We start from the raw sequence: 16,835 nt of genomic DNA, 5'->3' as shown, positions 1-16,835 counted from the left end.
ACTTTCTTCATATAATTCCAGGATAGCCCTAGAGCTGAGGCAATATCTGCAAACCACAAAGTCGTCTGGCATGTCCAGCAAGGATGTTCGTGGAGGAAAGATATGCTCCCTGTATCTCCTGCGCCGTGGCTGCCTGTGTGCCAGGCACTGCCCTGGGCCACAACCCTCTGGGGTCCGTGGCTCCGCCTGCGGTGCAGAGACTTCCCTAGGAGGGCTTGGAAACGGCCTTGCCTGTTCTTGAGGTTGTTCTGCTTGTTGTCATCTGTGGCAAGCCTGCTGATGCATCCAGTATCCTGCAAATATTAAAACTGGAAACAACAGACACTTCTGATTTCACTAGCGCAAGTCAATTACCAGATATAAAAGTGTATAAATAAGTTCAGTAATGTATACGCATGCAAAATAGCAACTACCATACATCCTTCTGAACCTTGCCCCAGAATGACCCTAGACTACTCCTTTTTTTCCCAGTAAAATGTACAGGCAAAGCAAAAAATACGCACATACTCTCAATGTTTTTAAAATAGCATATACATATGTACAATTATACATGCTACATGTGTATATATTCTATTTTTATGAGCAGAACCTTTTTGAACTTTTAGTCCTAAGGGAATAATTTTGTTCCCGCTTGCATAAGAAAGTTGACAAATATGTCCATAAGTTATATCTATTTTCTTTTTCTTTTTAATGCATTTTTACAAATAAAAACAAGAATCCTCTTGTACAGAAAGTAGGAGATAGAGTGTCAAAAATATTCTGAAAGAAATACAATGAAGGTAATACTAACCAATAGTACAAGTACATGCTATCTCCTCTTAAAGATAACTGGGGGGGGGGGGGGGGGGGGGGAGTGTAAAAAAGCAGTTAATTGGAAAAAGGAAAAAAAGAAATTTCTAGAGAGACCACCAACTATATTCTAAACACTCGAACCTAAAAATAAGAGTCCTTTAGGCATGGGAATCCAGGAATTTTCAAAGTTGAGAGGGTTCAAAGAACACATAAAGAGAATTTGAATGTTTCACCATACACTTGCAGGGATACCTCAACATAAACTTAGCCCCCCGTGACAATACCTCAGATCGCATAGTAAGAAACGTCTTTCTGCGCTCTTGAGTGATTCTGGAAATATCAGGGTACATCCAAACTTTATGACCATGAAATGAAAGCAAACAATTACGAAGAAAAAGCCATAGTACTGAATTTTTATCAGAAATAAAGGCAAATGAAATGAACATAGTTGCTCTCTTGGAAATAATAGTCTGTTGAGATAACTCAAGAATATTTGTCAAATTTAACGAAGAATCAGATGATTGATTTCCAGACAGTACATCTTTATTAAAGGTATTTATATCTATTTTCAAATCAAGTTAATGTATGTATGTTGGACACGAGGGAGTAAGCATTCTCAGTTGTGGCACCAATGTTATGGAATGCATTGACCCAGGAACTTCATCTGATGGACTGACATAAAACTTTTAGGAAAATGACTAAAACTTTCTTTTTCAAACTGACCTTCTCCTTATACCTGCTTTCCTATTATTAAACAAGAGATGTAGTTACTCAGGTTTTATTACTGATTTGTATTTAATGTCTTTTTTATTCTCTGTTATATTGTGTGGATTATGAATGTTGATCTGTGTGCCACTTAGGGTATTGGTTTAAGCGGCCAATAAATAAATATATAAATAAATATTCACTTTGAGAATTATCCTACCAAAACTACCCACACACCTGCTAATTTGTGTGTAAACATTTTTTTGTAAAATTTACATGCATACTTTTGAAAATCCAAAATTATGCACATAAGTCCAAATCACTCCCCAGCTTCACCTTTGCTCAGTTTGAGTAAATTTATGTGCATCCAGGACATACATGCATGCAAGTTTACCCCTATATCGGACAAGCAATTTCATAACAAGCATTTCTGCAGGTAAAGCACTGTTTTACTCATGGAAATACCCTGAAAATTACCCTCCCTATGTTTCATCCCCAGTTCACTACATCATCTAATCAACCATTCACTAATTAGCTCCCTTAATCTGGTCAGGAAGTACCTCTGAGGAACTGGCTATATTGAAATTCCCCATCTGTTCTAGTCACTCTCACCACTATAAATCTAAACATGACTTTACTGATGTAACGATCAAGGCAGAATGAATCCTTGGGCCGAGCAGGTCTCATACAACCCAATCCGTGGAGACACAGATAAAGCCTCTGCAAGCGATAGCAGATTACACCATCAGACGAGGTCAAGTACTCCAGTATCTCCACCTGTACCGGCCACCTCCCCCATAAGTTGAGCCCTTGGATTCTGGATGCCGACAGGACTTGGATAGACCTGCTAGAGTTGAGGCAGGCAAAAGGCAGAGAGATGAAGTCTAGGTGAAGGTCAGGGCAAACAGAGATCAATGCAGAGTCAAAGACAGTTGGGGTAAGCAACAAGGGAGACAGTCCGAAGAAAGATGAGTAAGGAGCAGGAGGCAAGGACAGGGAGGCATGGCAGGAGACACTGGAATACAGCAAGACAAGAAAAGAAACACAGGAATATGGCAAGGCAAGGCAGGAGACACAGGAGCACAGCAACACACACTGCAAGCTAGATCATGGCAGGAGATCTATTGCTGAGGCATTGACTGGAAGTAGGGAACTAGCTTATATACCTAGATAGGATGTGATGTCATCAGCCAGTGCCGCCAGGAAGTTCCGGTAGTATAGCCTATAAGAAGGACTCCTGGTGCAAGCAGTGCAGTGCTATATTTGGCCCATGGATGCTGCATGGAGTGGAACTTTATGCCAGAGGTACTTGGAGGAAAAGGCATTACAACTGATCATCAGAAAACCTTTTTGGCAGCACACTGAAATATAAAGAATGAGACTATGAGTGTGATATAAATAGCAGAAGAGTGCTGTAAGGGGAAGATCTTTATGAAATGGAGTTGTGACCAGAAAGGAACAGGCCTAAGGCTGAAGATAGAACTATTGATTTAAAGATCACCATATATTGCTTGCATTCTGATAACTTCTGTTGATCATACTCATTTGAATAGCATTAATTACTGCATGGAGAGCAATTTTCTGTAGGGCCCCATTGGGGCTTTGTAGGAAGGCTATACAGCTAGAGCAGAAGAGAGATGCATACCATCTATATCACAGCACCTCAATATGAGGCTGCTCCTGTAGTTGCTGCCTGTCTCTACATAGGACAGAGACACCAGAGGAGTTGTAGATCTTTTAGTTAGCACCCAGAGTTAATAGAGTGCTTCTTTTGAGTTCCCTTTTGTTATGGAGAAATCCTAGGCCTAGCACAGTGAGACCTAGATTGGTAAAGAGTTAAGATACTGTCTTGGTTTTCTTTTTTGATTGAGAGAGGATTTTCCAGTTTGGACTTTTGTTGAATGTTCTCTCTTAGAACATTGAAGTTGGTTTTATTTTGATTAGCTGGTTTCTCTTAACCTGAGAGATTCATCACCTCACAGAAGATATCTTGAAGGAGGAGGCTTGGACATTCATCCAGTGCCAGAAGGAGAAAAGAAAGTAAGGAAGAGGAGAGGAATGGCATCCATCTGGTGCATAACCACTACAAATATCCATCAGAAATTCAGGGAAGGATTTGGGAGACAAGGGGAGCAGTAAGAATCTGATACGAAGACATCTGATCCAAGGTATGGTAAATGGGGAGTCATATTGGGTCACTCACCCCATTAGTTTAGAAATTCCAGGAGGAAGCCCCAAATTATCCCAGAGTAGGGCGGGATCTAGTATGGACCTCATTAGTGAAGAACTCACAAATTCTCAGAGTTACTAAAAGTACCTTTTTATATTATGAATTATACAAGAGATTTGTAAATGATGTTATATATCACCTTTAATGAAACTTATCAGTAAAGTTGTGTTGGAACCCCAGTTTTGAGTCCCATGTAATTATTGGTATCAAATAAAGAGAGCAACGATTAACACACAGAGACCAGGAGATTATCCTTCCTCCTAAGGTGAATCAGTCTTCATAGACATAACATAAAACATTACAGAGAGAAACAGAATTACAGCTCAGTAGATGAACACTTCTCAAAGGAAGATCATTCCATTTATGACCTCACAATCAGTGTACTTAAAGGGAACTTTAGAAATACATTTGAAATTAGGATGATAAAACACTTTGGAACAAACACAAAAGGACTTATTAAAGACATTGGTTTTATCACTCATCAGATAAAGGACCTTTAGTAAAGATTTACTGTCTCTCCAACATTGGCATTCTCCCCCTCCCCTCCACCTCCTCTTCTCTTTATTGAGCTGTAATGACATATGCAAGCAGCCTAAGACCTAAATGATTCTTTAGTTAATTCAATATAACAGTGCTAATTCTTCACTGATCTCATGAAGAGAGGATAACTCTCAAAGCAGTTCATAGATGTATTTAGTACAATAAAAAGGTATCACCTACAATTTGTTTGTTGACTCTTAATTCCTTTATGACAGCTGATATTTGCTAAAAAGAGGCCAGAACCAATAGGGATGGAACACATGCCAATATGCAAAATTTAAAATAACTAACAGTCCGATTTTAAAAAGGCCACACGCATAAAAACCAGGGGTTATGCGCGCAGCCTGGCCTTGTGCACATTGGGATAGATTTTCAAATGTATCCCCGATTTGGTTGGTGCGTGCAAGGGGGTGCACACTAATGCACCTTGCATGCGCCAATGCCCGCAGGCTTCCCCGGTTCCCTTCCCCCTAACCTAAACTTCTCACCCTATCCCCTAACCTTTTCCCCCCAGCCCTACTCTAACCCCCCTAAATTCTTATCATACCTTTTGCGCCTGCCTGGAGGTTAAACGCTTGCCGGCATGCGATCCTCCGACACAGCGGCAAATGCCCGCTGTGCCAGAGGCCTCTGGACCCTGCCCCCGCCCCACCCCCAGACTGCCCCTTTAGTAAAGTCTCGGGACTTAGACGCATCCCGGGGCTTTATGCGCGTTGCTGGGCCTTTATAAAATATGCCCGGCGTGCGTAAGTCGATTTACGTGCGTAAAGCTTTGAAAATCCAACTTTTAAACTAGAACAAAGGGGAAAGCCGACAGTCGCTCAGCAGCGCATGGTTCGGAGAGATGTATCTTTAAAGGATACTAATGATGCATTAGAATTAGGGCATCCCGACAGTGAGGTTCCAATAATTAGAAAAGTAGTCCAAGTGCCTGTAACTAAAAACTCACCTGAGCTAAAAAATTCTAACTTATCCCTATCAATTAAAAAGCAGAATAAAAATACAAACAAAAAACAAACTTTGAAATGTTTGTATGCTAATGCCAGAAGTTTAAGAAGTAAGATGGGAGAATTAGAATGTATAGCAGTAAATGATGACATAGACTTAATTGGCATCTCAGAGACATGGTGGAAAGAGGATAACCAATGGGACAGTGCTATACCGGGGTACAAATTATATCGCAATGACAGAGAGGAGCAGTCGGGAGGAGGTGTGGTGCTTTATGTCCGGGATGGCATAGAGTCCAACAGGATAAACATCCTGCATGAGACTAAATACAAAATTGAATCTTTATGGGTAGAAATCCCTTGTGTATCAGGGAAGACTACAGTGATAGGGGTATACTACCGTCCACCTGGTCAAGATGGTGAGATGGACAGTGAAATGCTAAGAGAAATTAGGGAAGCTAACCAAATTGGTAGTGCAGTAATAATGGGAGACTTCAATTACCCCAATATAGACTGGGTAAATGTATCATCGGGTCACGCTAGAGAGATAACGTTCCTGGATGGAATAAATGATAGCTTTATGGAGCAATTGGTTCAGGAACCGACGAGAGAGGGAGCAATTTTAGATCTAATTCTCAGTGGAGCACAGGACTTGGTGAGAGAGGTAACGGTGGTGGGGCCGCTTGGCAATAGTGATCATAATATGATCAAATTTGATTTAATGACTGGAAAAGGAACAGTGTGCAAATCCAAGGCTCTCGTGCTAAACTTTCAAAAGGGAAACTTTGATAAAATGAGAAAAATTGTTAGAAAAAAACTGAAAGGAGCAGCTACAAAAGTAAAAAATGTCCAAGAGGCGTGGTCATTGTTAAAAAATACCATTCTAGAAGCACAGTCCAGATGTATTCCACACATTAAGAAAGGTGGAAAGAAGGCAAAACGATTACCGGCATGGTTAAAAGGGGAGGTGAAAGAAGCTATTTTAGCCAAAAGATCTTCATTCAAAAATTGGAAGAAGGATCCAACAGAAGAAAATAGGATAAAGCATAAACATTGGCAAGTTAAATGTAAGACATTGATAAGACAGGCTAAGAGAGAATTTGAAAAGAAGTTGGCTGTAGAGGCAAAAACTCACAGTAAAAACTTTTTTAAATATATCCGAAGCAGAAAGCCTGTGAGGGAGTCAGTTGGACCGTTAGATGATCGAGGGGTTAAAGGGGCACTTAGAGAAGATAAGGCTATCGCGGAAAGATTAAATTTATTTATTTATTTATTTATTGTTTTTGTTATACCGAGTTTCATGATAGGCATCACATCAACCCGGTTTACAAATAACAAGGAGTGTAAAGCATAACGTAACGTAAAAAACAATATTTTCAATAAGAACCTTGAACTTTAAATACAGTGAATCAGAAAAAGGGAGAGGGAAAGTTACAAAAAACAAGGAAAATAAACTTGGGATGGAAGGGGAGAAATTGAACAGCAGAAATGATTTCTTTGCTTCGGTGTTTACTGAAGAGGATGTTGGGGAGGTACCCGTAATGGAGAAGGTTTTCATGGGTAATTATTCAGATGGACTGAATCAAATCACGGTGAACCTAGAAGATGTGGTAGGCCTGATTGACAAACTGAAGAGTAGTAAATCACCTGGACTGGATGGTATACACCCCAGAGTTCTGAAGGAACTAAAAAATGAAATTTCAGACCTATTAGTAAAAATTTGTAACTTATCATTAAAATCATCCATTGTACCTGAAGACTGGAGGATAGCAAATGTAACCCCAATATTTAAAAAGGGCTCCAGGGCGATCCGGGAAACTACAGACCGGTTAGTCTGACTTCAGTGCCAGGAAAAATAGTGGAAAGTGTTCTAAACATCAAAATCACAGAACATATAGAAAGACATGGTTTAATGGAACAAAGTCAGCATGGCTTTACCCAGGGCAAGTCTTGCCTCACAAATCTGCTTCACTTTTTTGAAGGAGTTAATAAACATGTGGATAAAGGTGAACCGGTAGATATAGTATACTTGGATTTTCAGAAGGCGTTTGACAAAGTTCCTCATGAGAGGCTTCTAGGAAAAGTAAAAAGTCATGGGATAGGTGGCGATGTCCTTTCATGGATTGCAAACTGGCTAAAAGACAGGAAACAGAGAGTAGGATTAAATGGGCAATTTTCTCAGTGGAAGGGAGTGGACAGTGGAGTGCCTCAGGGATCTGTATTGGGACCCTTACTGTTCAATATATTTATAAATGATCTGGAAAGAAATACGAAGAGTGAGATAATCAAATTTGCAGATGACACAAAATTGTTCACAGTAGTTAAATCACAAGCAGATTGTGATAAATTGCAGGAAGGCCTTGTGAGACTGGAAAATTGGGCATCCAAATGGCAGATGAAATTTAATGTGGATAAGTGCAAGGTGATGCATATAGGGAAAAATAACCCATGCTATAATTACACGATGTTGGGTTCCATATTAGGTGCTACAACCCAAGAAAGAGATCTAGGTGTCATAGTGGATAACACATTGAAATCGTAGGTTCAGTGTGCTGCGGCAGTCAAAAAAGCAAACAGAATGTTGGGAATTATTAGAAAAGGAATGATGAATAAAACGGAAAATGTCATAATGCCTCTGTATCGCTCCATGGTGAGACCGCACCTTGAATACTGTGTACAATTCTGGTCGCTGCATCTCAAAAAAGATATAATTGCGATGGAGAAGGTACAGAGAAGGGCTACCAAAATGATAAGGGGAATGGAACAACTCCCCTATGAGGAAAGACTAAAGAGGTTAGGACTTTTCAGCTTGGAGAAGAGACGACTGAGGGGGGATATGATAGAGGTGTTTAAAATCATGAGAGGTCTAGAACGGGTAGATGTGAATCGGTTATTTACTCTTTCGGATAGTAGAAAGACTAGGGGACACTCCATGAAGTTAGCATGGGGCACATTTAAAACTAATCGGAGAAAGTTCTTTTTTACTCAACGCACAATTAAACTCTGGAATTTGTTGCCAGAGAATGTGGTTCGTGCAGTTAGTATAGCTGTGTTTAAAAAAGGATTGGATAAGTTCTTGGAGGAGAAGTCCATTACCTGCTATTAAGTTCACTTAGAGAATAGCCACTGCCATTAGCAATGGTTACATGGAATAGACTTAGTTTTTGGGTACTTGCCAGGTTCTTATGGCCTGGATTGGCCACTGTTGGAAACAGGATGCTGGGCTTGATGGACCCTTGGTCTGACCCAGTATGGCATTTTCTTATGTTCTTATGTTCTTATGTTCACTGTGCACATTTTAGAACAGGCTTGGCCACATGTGCCTAGCCATGCAAAAGGGGCAGGCCAAGACAGTGCCATTAGCCACTATCCCAGGAAAGTGCACACTGGCTGACTGCCGGCATGCTGAGTTTAATTCTGCTTCCAAGGAGCAGTAAGTATTAATATAAAAAATTAGGGGCTAGGTAGGGTTAGGTTAGGGGTTGGGGAGGAGATGGGAAAAGGTAGGAAGGGTAGGGTTAGGGTTAGGGAAGTTCCAGTCCGCTCCTTAATTGGAGTGGACTGGGAGGGAAATAGGGAAGGCCTACTCACGTCACTGCACGTATTTTAAAAAATCCCCCCCCCCCCCCCCGTGCGCATGAGTCACAGTCCGCCCGCACATGCGTACATGGATATTAAAATCCGGCGCGCATGTGCATGTGGATATCATATTTTATAAATGCATGTGGTGACGCTTGCATGTTATAAAATCGGTGCATCCATGTGTGCACTCTGGAAACCGCGCGCTCCTTTTAAAATCAACATTTAAATGTGCAAAATTTATTTAAATTTTCCTCCTGCTATTTTGGGCTTCTAGTTCAGAACTGTGGCTGAGATCTGGCACCATTACCTTTCATTTGCAACCACCTAGTGATTTCTTCACCTATTTTAATTCCCTTCCCAGAAGCCTTTGGTCAAGGGCTACGCACTCCTTCTGGAATCCTCCAATCATGGGCTTTGAATCCAGCTACTAGGTATTAGGGATGTGAATCGTTTTTGAACGATTAAAATTATCGTCAGATAATTTTTAAATCGTCCAATATCGTTAGAGTGCACGATACAATACAAATGTCCCCGATTTATCGTCAGGGGCATTTGTATTGTATCGTTAAATAGGGCACGGGAATTATTTGGGGGAGGGCGGGAAAACCGGCACACCAAAACAACCCTAAAACCCACCCCGACCCTTTAAAACAAATCCCCCACCCTCCCGAACCCCCCCCAAAATGTTTTAAATTACCTGGGGTCCAGTGGGGGGGTCCCGGCGCGATCTCCTGCTCTCTGACCATGGCTGCATTAAGAGAAATGGCGCCAGTGGCCCTTTGCCCTTATAATGTGACAGGGCAAAGGTAGCGCCGGCGCCATTTTGGTTCCTGGCTCCCGACGTCACGCGTGCAGGAGATCGCTCCCGGACCCCCGCTGGACCCTCAGGGACTTTTGGCCAGCTTGGGGGGGCCTCCTGACCCCCACAAGACTTGCCAAAAGTCCAGCGGGGGTCTGGGAGCAACCTCCTGCACGTGGGCCGTATTGCCAATACGGCTCACGTCATACGGTCCCTCACTATGTCATACGGTCGCCCATATGACATAGTGAGGGTAAAGGTAGCACCAGCGCCATTTTGAATATTGGCAGTACGGCCCGCGTGTAGGAGGTCGCTCCCGGACCCCCGCTGGACTTTTGGCAAGTCTTGTGGGGGTCAGGAGGCCCCCCGCAAGCTGGCCAAAAGTCCCTGGGGGTCCGGGAGCGATCTCCTGCACGCGTGACGTTGGGAGCCAGGAACCAAAATGGCGCCGGCGCTACCTTTGCCCTGTCACATGATAAGGGCAAAGGGCCACCGGTGCCATTTCTCTTAACGCAGCCGTGGCCAGAGAGCGGGAGATCGCGCCGGGACCCCCCCACTGGACCCCAGGTAATTTAAAACATTTTGGGGGGGTTCAGGAGGGTGGGGGATTTGTTTTGAAGGTTCGGGTGGGTTTTAGGGTTGTTTTGGTGTGCCGGTTTTCCCGCCCTCCCCCGATTTACGATTTTTAACGATTTAAAAAAAAAAAAAAAAACCCAAAACACGACGATCAGATTTCCCTCCCCCCTAGCCAAAATCGATCGTTAAGACAATCGATCATACGATTCACACCCCTACTAGGTATCACCATTGCACAATGAACATCCCCCCCCCCCCCCAGTGGCTGTGAACATCCTCAACCCTAACTGGTCCAAAAGGCCAGCTCCAGGAATCAAACCCAGGTACTCACAGCATTACCACTGAGCCACTAGGATGACCCTAATTTTAGTTTTGAAAGTACTGTTGCAGTACATCACTTGCCATTTCATTTCAAAATAAATACAGGCTGATACAATACCATGCGCTCAGACAATAAGGGGATTAGCGAGGCCAAAACAAACATACAAATTAGCATATAGCTAATAGCACTCATCACATGTAAATGCCATGTTGATGAGGTTATTAAATAAATATGCTCCTGACGTGCACATTTTTACTCTCAAAAATCAATGCCAACCCCGGAGCTAGAGTTGTCTTGAGGAGCCCCAAAAGTTAACAGTAAAGCAGAAAATACTGCTTTTCTATAATTCCTCAGAATTAATATTGTGATATTAAGTCGGAGGAACTGAAAAAACGAGTAACATAAAAAAAAATGTTTTAAAGTGTCTTGCCAGTGGTCAGGTTAGGAAAATGGACACTCAATTAACAAGCATCCCTTTTCCTAACTTGTGGCTGTGCACAGGTTAGGAAAATGGATGCTTGCCCAGGAAAGGAGGATGGGTGCGCATTAGAAAAGTATGCTCTCAATCATGAGTGCCTGTTTTTCACGCACATACGGTATATTGCATTGAACTGATAGTATATATTTACACAGAATGGATGAAAGCTCTGACCTTTCTTCATTTTTCGTGAGACTAATTTTGTAGAACAGCATTTAATAAAAAATGAAGTAAATCCAATGATAAGGATTCAATTTAATAGGTTTTAATATGGTATGAGATAGAAATGAAGCAGATTTTAGAAATACTATGAAAAAGATCCTCATGGTAATGTTTTAGTACACTAGAATTATTATCATGGTACTGCTTCTCCTGTAATAGTGACATTTGAGACTTTTTAATAGATAAATGTAATTGCAAAAATGCCTGTAGAGAGTATGATGTAACACACTTACTTGTGCATGTACCCATCGACGATCATGGTGAGGTTCATCTGCATAACATTCTGGAATTCCGTCTCATTACAACAGTATTTAAAGACTGTGTTGTTATGGTAACAACAAAAGATATAAGATTTATTGTCAGAAAGACGTGGGCAGTGAAAACCAAAGTGGTAGCGGTCTTTATGGTCTTTATATGGCTCACAGACCCGAAAATGTGCAGAGAATGCTGCAGAAGAAAAAAGAAAAAAAATACTTGTCTAGATGAACAAATCAAGAATGCCTGCAAAATGAATGTGTTTTTATTTATTTCTTTATATCAACTTATAAACCACCTTTGGATATAACAATTAAGGAAATGTAAAATCAATAAAAACAAAATTACAAAATCATAAAGCAGGCAATGATAAAATCATTAATAATGATAAAATGACAATCACAGTAAGAACAAAACACACTAAAATATCTACCACAATAAAATCAACAATCAGAGGATCAGCAATCACATTAAAACATCAAACATTGGAGTAATACAAACTTCAAATTCAAAAATAGATTATGCAGTTCAGCCATTTTAAGAAACAAGTGATAATCTATAAAATTACAGGAAAAAAAAATCAGACACAATCAGAGGTAAAAAATATCCCTAAAAAGTCATATTTAGGAGGTCATGTGATGCGGTGAACCTAGAAGGATGCTAACTTCTGGGCTCCATATTCCATCTCCTCGAAATTGGTGGTAATTGAGAGCTAATTGCATCAAAACTTTCTAGTAAAATAGCTTCCAACTCAACATATGTCGATAGATACATACATGCAGAAATCTCCTGGAAGCAAACCCATTTGAACCAGGAAAAGGGAAAAAGTAAAAGTAAGAGCAACAGAAGACAAGATGTCTGCCGTTCTGGAGGCAGAGGAAGGGCCACCATTAAATGGAGCGGTGGGAGTGGAGCTGATAGCGGCAGTGGTTTCGGCTTTACAAGATAAGTCGGATTCAATCTCAAATCAAATAACGGATTTAAAAGATTCTCTGGCTGAACTGGGTCTGAGATTAGATACAGTAGAGGGACGGATTTTGATCATAGATGACGATTCCATCGTGCTGATGGGAAAGGTAGATAAACTTGAAAAATCCATAGAAGCACAAGAGGAAAAAAATTGATGGGCTCTAAAATTGAGCTCAGAGAAATAACATAAAGCTTGTGGGGCTGCCGGAGAGTACTGAGGAAAAAAATCTGCCTAATTATTTTTAGAGAAATGGCTTCTGGAGGTATTGAAATTGAAAGATCTGCAGAATTGTACTGTTGTAGAGAGGGCACATAGGTTGGAAGTAAAGTGAGACGGAGTTCCAAGACCAGGTGTGGCCATTGCTAAAATACTTAATTTTGCTCACAAGCAAATCATTATACAAGCAGACCAAAAACAACAGGAAATAAATTATTAATTGCATCAGTAGCATGGGATCTTCTTAGTTTTTGGGTAATTGCCAGGTTCTTGTGGCTTGGTTTTGGCCTCTGTTGGAAACAGGATGCTGGGCTTGATGGACCCTTGGTCTGACCCAGCATGGCAATTTCTTATGTTCTTATGTAAAATATCAGGAACATAAACAAAATTACTCATATAAGGTCTCAATGAAACGGAAAAAATTCTCTCTTACAAGTTCTAGCACAAAAGCAAGTGAAAATTATGTTGCAGTTTCCATCACAATTGAGAGTGTGACATGCAGGTGCCACAAGAAATTTTGAACAAGTAGAGGAGGCAAACAAATGTGCTGATAGTTTGTAAGAATCTGCTCAGTGTGAGAATGAAGCTATCAAACCTAATGTTCTTGTGTTACCATTTGTTTACTTTTTACATGGCAATTCCTGCAACAGATACAGAATGAACAAACCTAATAGACAACATCAAGGCAGGAAATAAATATGCATAAAAAAGAGGTCAATAAAAGGTCAAATTTTGAAAGCATATCAAGGGACGAAACAGAAAAACTTATAAAGACACTGAATCCTGCAAGTCATCATCTAGATGCAGTTTCAACATTGTCACTAAAAATGATAGCAAATATTATTGCTCCTTTAGTAGCATCCATAATCAATCTTTCTCTACACAAAGGGCACTTCCCATAAATATTAAAATGCGCCATAATCAGACCAATTTTAAAAAAACAAAATCTTGATCCAACAGTACTGAGTAACTATCGACCCATGTCAAACCTTCCATTCTTATCTAAATTAATTGAAAAGATGGTGCAGAAACAACTTACAGAGCAACTTGAAGAGAATAATATCCTCTACCCTTCCCAGTTCATATTCAGGAAATACTTTAACACGGAAACTCTATTACTAGCACTAACACAGTATTGAGAGGCTTTGACAGTGGGCAAAGCTACTACTAATTTTGCTCAATCTCTCTGCAATCTTTGATACAATAAATCAATCAATACTTCTTGACAGACTGGCTGAGTTAAGGCTTTCCCACAGCTGTAGCGTGAAGGAGAGGCTCAGGCTATGCCCCCAATTACACCTCATCAAGGGGCAACCCACTACAAATCCGCGGCATCTACGGAGGGGCTGAACCGCCCTTGTCTCCGTTAATCTCTCCTCCACCATCGGAGAGCCGGATTACTCACAACATAAGAAATTGCCATGCTGGGTCAGACCAAGGGTCCATCAAGCCCAGCATCCTGGGGTCCATCAGTAATCCTGACTATCAGTAATGCTGGACTATTTGGCTTTTTGCACTACTTGCACTTGCACTTTCCCGTGGCTGTAGCATGAAGGAGAGGCTCAGGCCATGCCCCCAATTACACCTCATCAAGGGGCGACCCGCTACAAATCCACGGCGTCTACGGAGGGGCTGAACCGCCCTTGTCTCCGTTAATCTCTCCTCTACCATCGGAGAGCCGGATTACTGCTGGACAATTTGGCTTTTTGCACCACTTGCACTTTCCCGTGGCTGTAGCGTGAAGAGAGGCTCAGGCCACACCCCCCAATTACACCTCATGAAGGGGCGACCCGCTACAAATCCGCGTCTATGGAGGGGCTGAACCGCCCTTGTCTCCGTTAATCTCTCCTCCACCATCGGAGAGCCGGATTACTGCTGGACTAGTTGGCTTTTTGCACCACTTGCACTTTCCCGCGGCTGTAGCGTGATGGAGAGCCTCAGGCCACGCCCCCAATTACACCTCATCAAGAGGTGTCCCGCTACAAATCCGCGTCTACGGAGGGGCTGAACCGCCCTTGTCTCCGTTAATCTCTCCTCCACCATCGGAGAGCCGGATTACTGCTGGACTATTTGGCTTTTTGTACCACTTGCACTTTCCCGCGGCTGTAGTATGAAGGAGAGGCTCAGGCCATGCCCCCAATTACACCTCATCAAGGGGCGACCCGCTGGTGCTGCGCGACGAAGAAGGGGCCTGCCCTTTGTTCTCGCCCCTTCGTTCTTGATCCGAGTTTTTCTAATTTTGAATTCTTATCTGGGTTTAGATTACTGGAGGAAGTGGAGAAGTCTGAAAATGGTGACTGGAATGAATTGATTAAAAATAAGAAAAAACGTATTCGCATGGAGCTACATGCAGCTACTCTAGGTGAATACTGCTTTGCAAAGCGTATTCCCAGAGGACTCCGTATGAATAAGGAACCTTCATTATTTAGTAATAATGATGAATTTGTGGCCAAGTGGAACGCCATTTTGAATAACTGTTCACATGACCTGATGGTTCTTATTATCTCCAGGATCAAAACCCAGATTCTCTCTCTGAAAGAGAAAAATGATAGTGAGGCCGAGGTGTTCAGAGGATGCTTTCTAAGGAAATTTTTGATAACCAAATTGAGGAAACACAGAAGCAACTTGACTCATTTCGGTTAGAAATAAAAAAGCTAAAGGTTCAGAAATATCATCGTGACGAAAGGGATTACACCACGGGATATGTATATGTATGAATGCAGGCAAACCGGCGAGGTAGAAACAGAGGTAGAAATGATTTCTCTTCCTTGGATGAGTCTTCTGATGAAGAAAAGGATACATATAGACGTAGTGATGAGGGTCGTATGGTGGAGTTTGCACAAAATCAAGCCTCTGAAGAGGCACTAGAGAATATTCATGAAAGTGATGAGAGGGTGCCTTTTTTTAGGGGGGAGAGGCCGTTACAGCAGGGGTTCATACAACAACAGAAGCAAGAGATCTTTTATAAATCGGGATCCGTACAATTTCAGGAGGTGAACTATGATGAGAAAATTGATTAGAATATTGTGTTTAACTTGTCATCGAAGGAGTTATCTAATGCAATGGTTACAGTACTTAATAAGGGTCTATCTTTCATTCCTACATATAGGTATGATCCATTTTTCACTAGAGTGGAACTTAAAAAGTTCTTTAGGAGAATTAGACTTAAAGACTTTTTTCAGGGTCAACAGCTTGAACGGTGTAAGTTTGTGAAAAAGTCTGGGTGGATACCCAAGGATCCCATTAATCCTCTGATTATGGCATTTGAGACCATGGTTTTTCAGGATGTGGAGAAATTGGAATTAGCACAGGAGCGTTTGGAATTTAATATATCTCAGAGTGAGGTTGATGCTATTCGGGCTTTGAAATTGGATGATACATTGGTGGTTAGTGCTGCCGACAAGGGTGGAGCTGTGGTGGTACAGAATAAGTGGGATTATGATAGGGAGGCAATGAGACAATTAACAGACACCAAGTATTATAGTATATGTTCTATGGATCCAATAAGTAGTCTGAGTACTCGGGTAAAAAAGATTTTGGAGGCTGCTATACGTCATAAAGCAATCTCTAAAAAGGAATATATATATATATATATATGCTGCCGGATTGTCCGAGGCACCGTATATATATTTCCTTCCAAAAATTCACAAGTCTTTAACTGTACCACCTGGTCGCCCCATTGTGTCAGGCATAGGATCCATTTTTGAGCCTATAGCTAAAATATTGGATAGTTTCCTACAGGATAGGGTTATGAAGATCAAATCCTATATAAGGGATTCGACCCAATTTTTGGGATGTTTGAATGATGTAGGTGACGTGGGATCTGAACAATTGTTTGTCACAGCAGTAACTGCTCTTTACATGAATATACCACAGAGTGAGGCTGTTAATGTGATGATTCAGGTATTGAATGAGAAGGTGGAGAATAAGGAGCTTTCCTCTGTAAGAATGGCCTATTTGGTGCAGTTGGCAGAAATTATCTTATGTGAATTTTATTTCACATTTCAAGGTACTTTTTACAAACAGGTCACTGGGATCCCCATGGGCTCTCCAGTTGCCCCGTCGATTGCATGCCTTATATGTCTCGATTCGAGGAAAGGTGTATTTACTCTAGTCATTTTTTCTCTCATAATAGATGCTATAAGAGATTTATTGACGATCTCTTTTGGATTTAGGTAGGAGATGTAGCGTCCTTGATGGA

At 41.4% G+C, this 16,835-nt stretch overlaps 1 protein-coding gene across 2 annotated transcripts in view; it reads right to left on the bottom strand.

Annotated features, from left to right (window-relative positions):
* SHISAL1 (shisa like 1) overlaps positions 1–16,835 on the bottom strand; it is a 529,020-nt gene that overhangs the window by 273,090 nt on the left and 239,095 nt on the right. For both annotated transcript variants that reach the window (XM_029600117.1, XM_029600116.1), the window contains exon 3: positions 11,427–11,640. In XM_029600117.1, the coding sequence (XP_029455977.1) occupies positions 11,427–11,640 (214 nt within the window). The remainder of the gene's footprint in view (positions 1–11,426; positions 11,641–16,835) is intronic.

The sequence above is a fragment of the Rhinatrema bivittatum genome, chromosome 4, assembly GCF_901001135.1.
Source record: "Rhinatrema bivittatum chromosome 4, aRhiBiv1.1, whole genome shotgun sequence".
NCBI classification, from domain to species: Eukaryota; Metazoa; Chordata; class Amphibia; order Gymnophiona; family Rhinatrematidae; genus Rhinatrema; species Rhinatrema bivittatum.
Note: the sequence above shows the minus strand (reverse complement) of the source record. Positions and strands in the feature narration are given on the sequence as shown.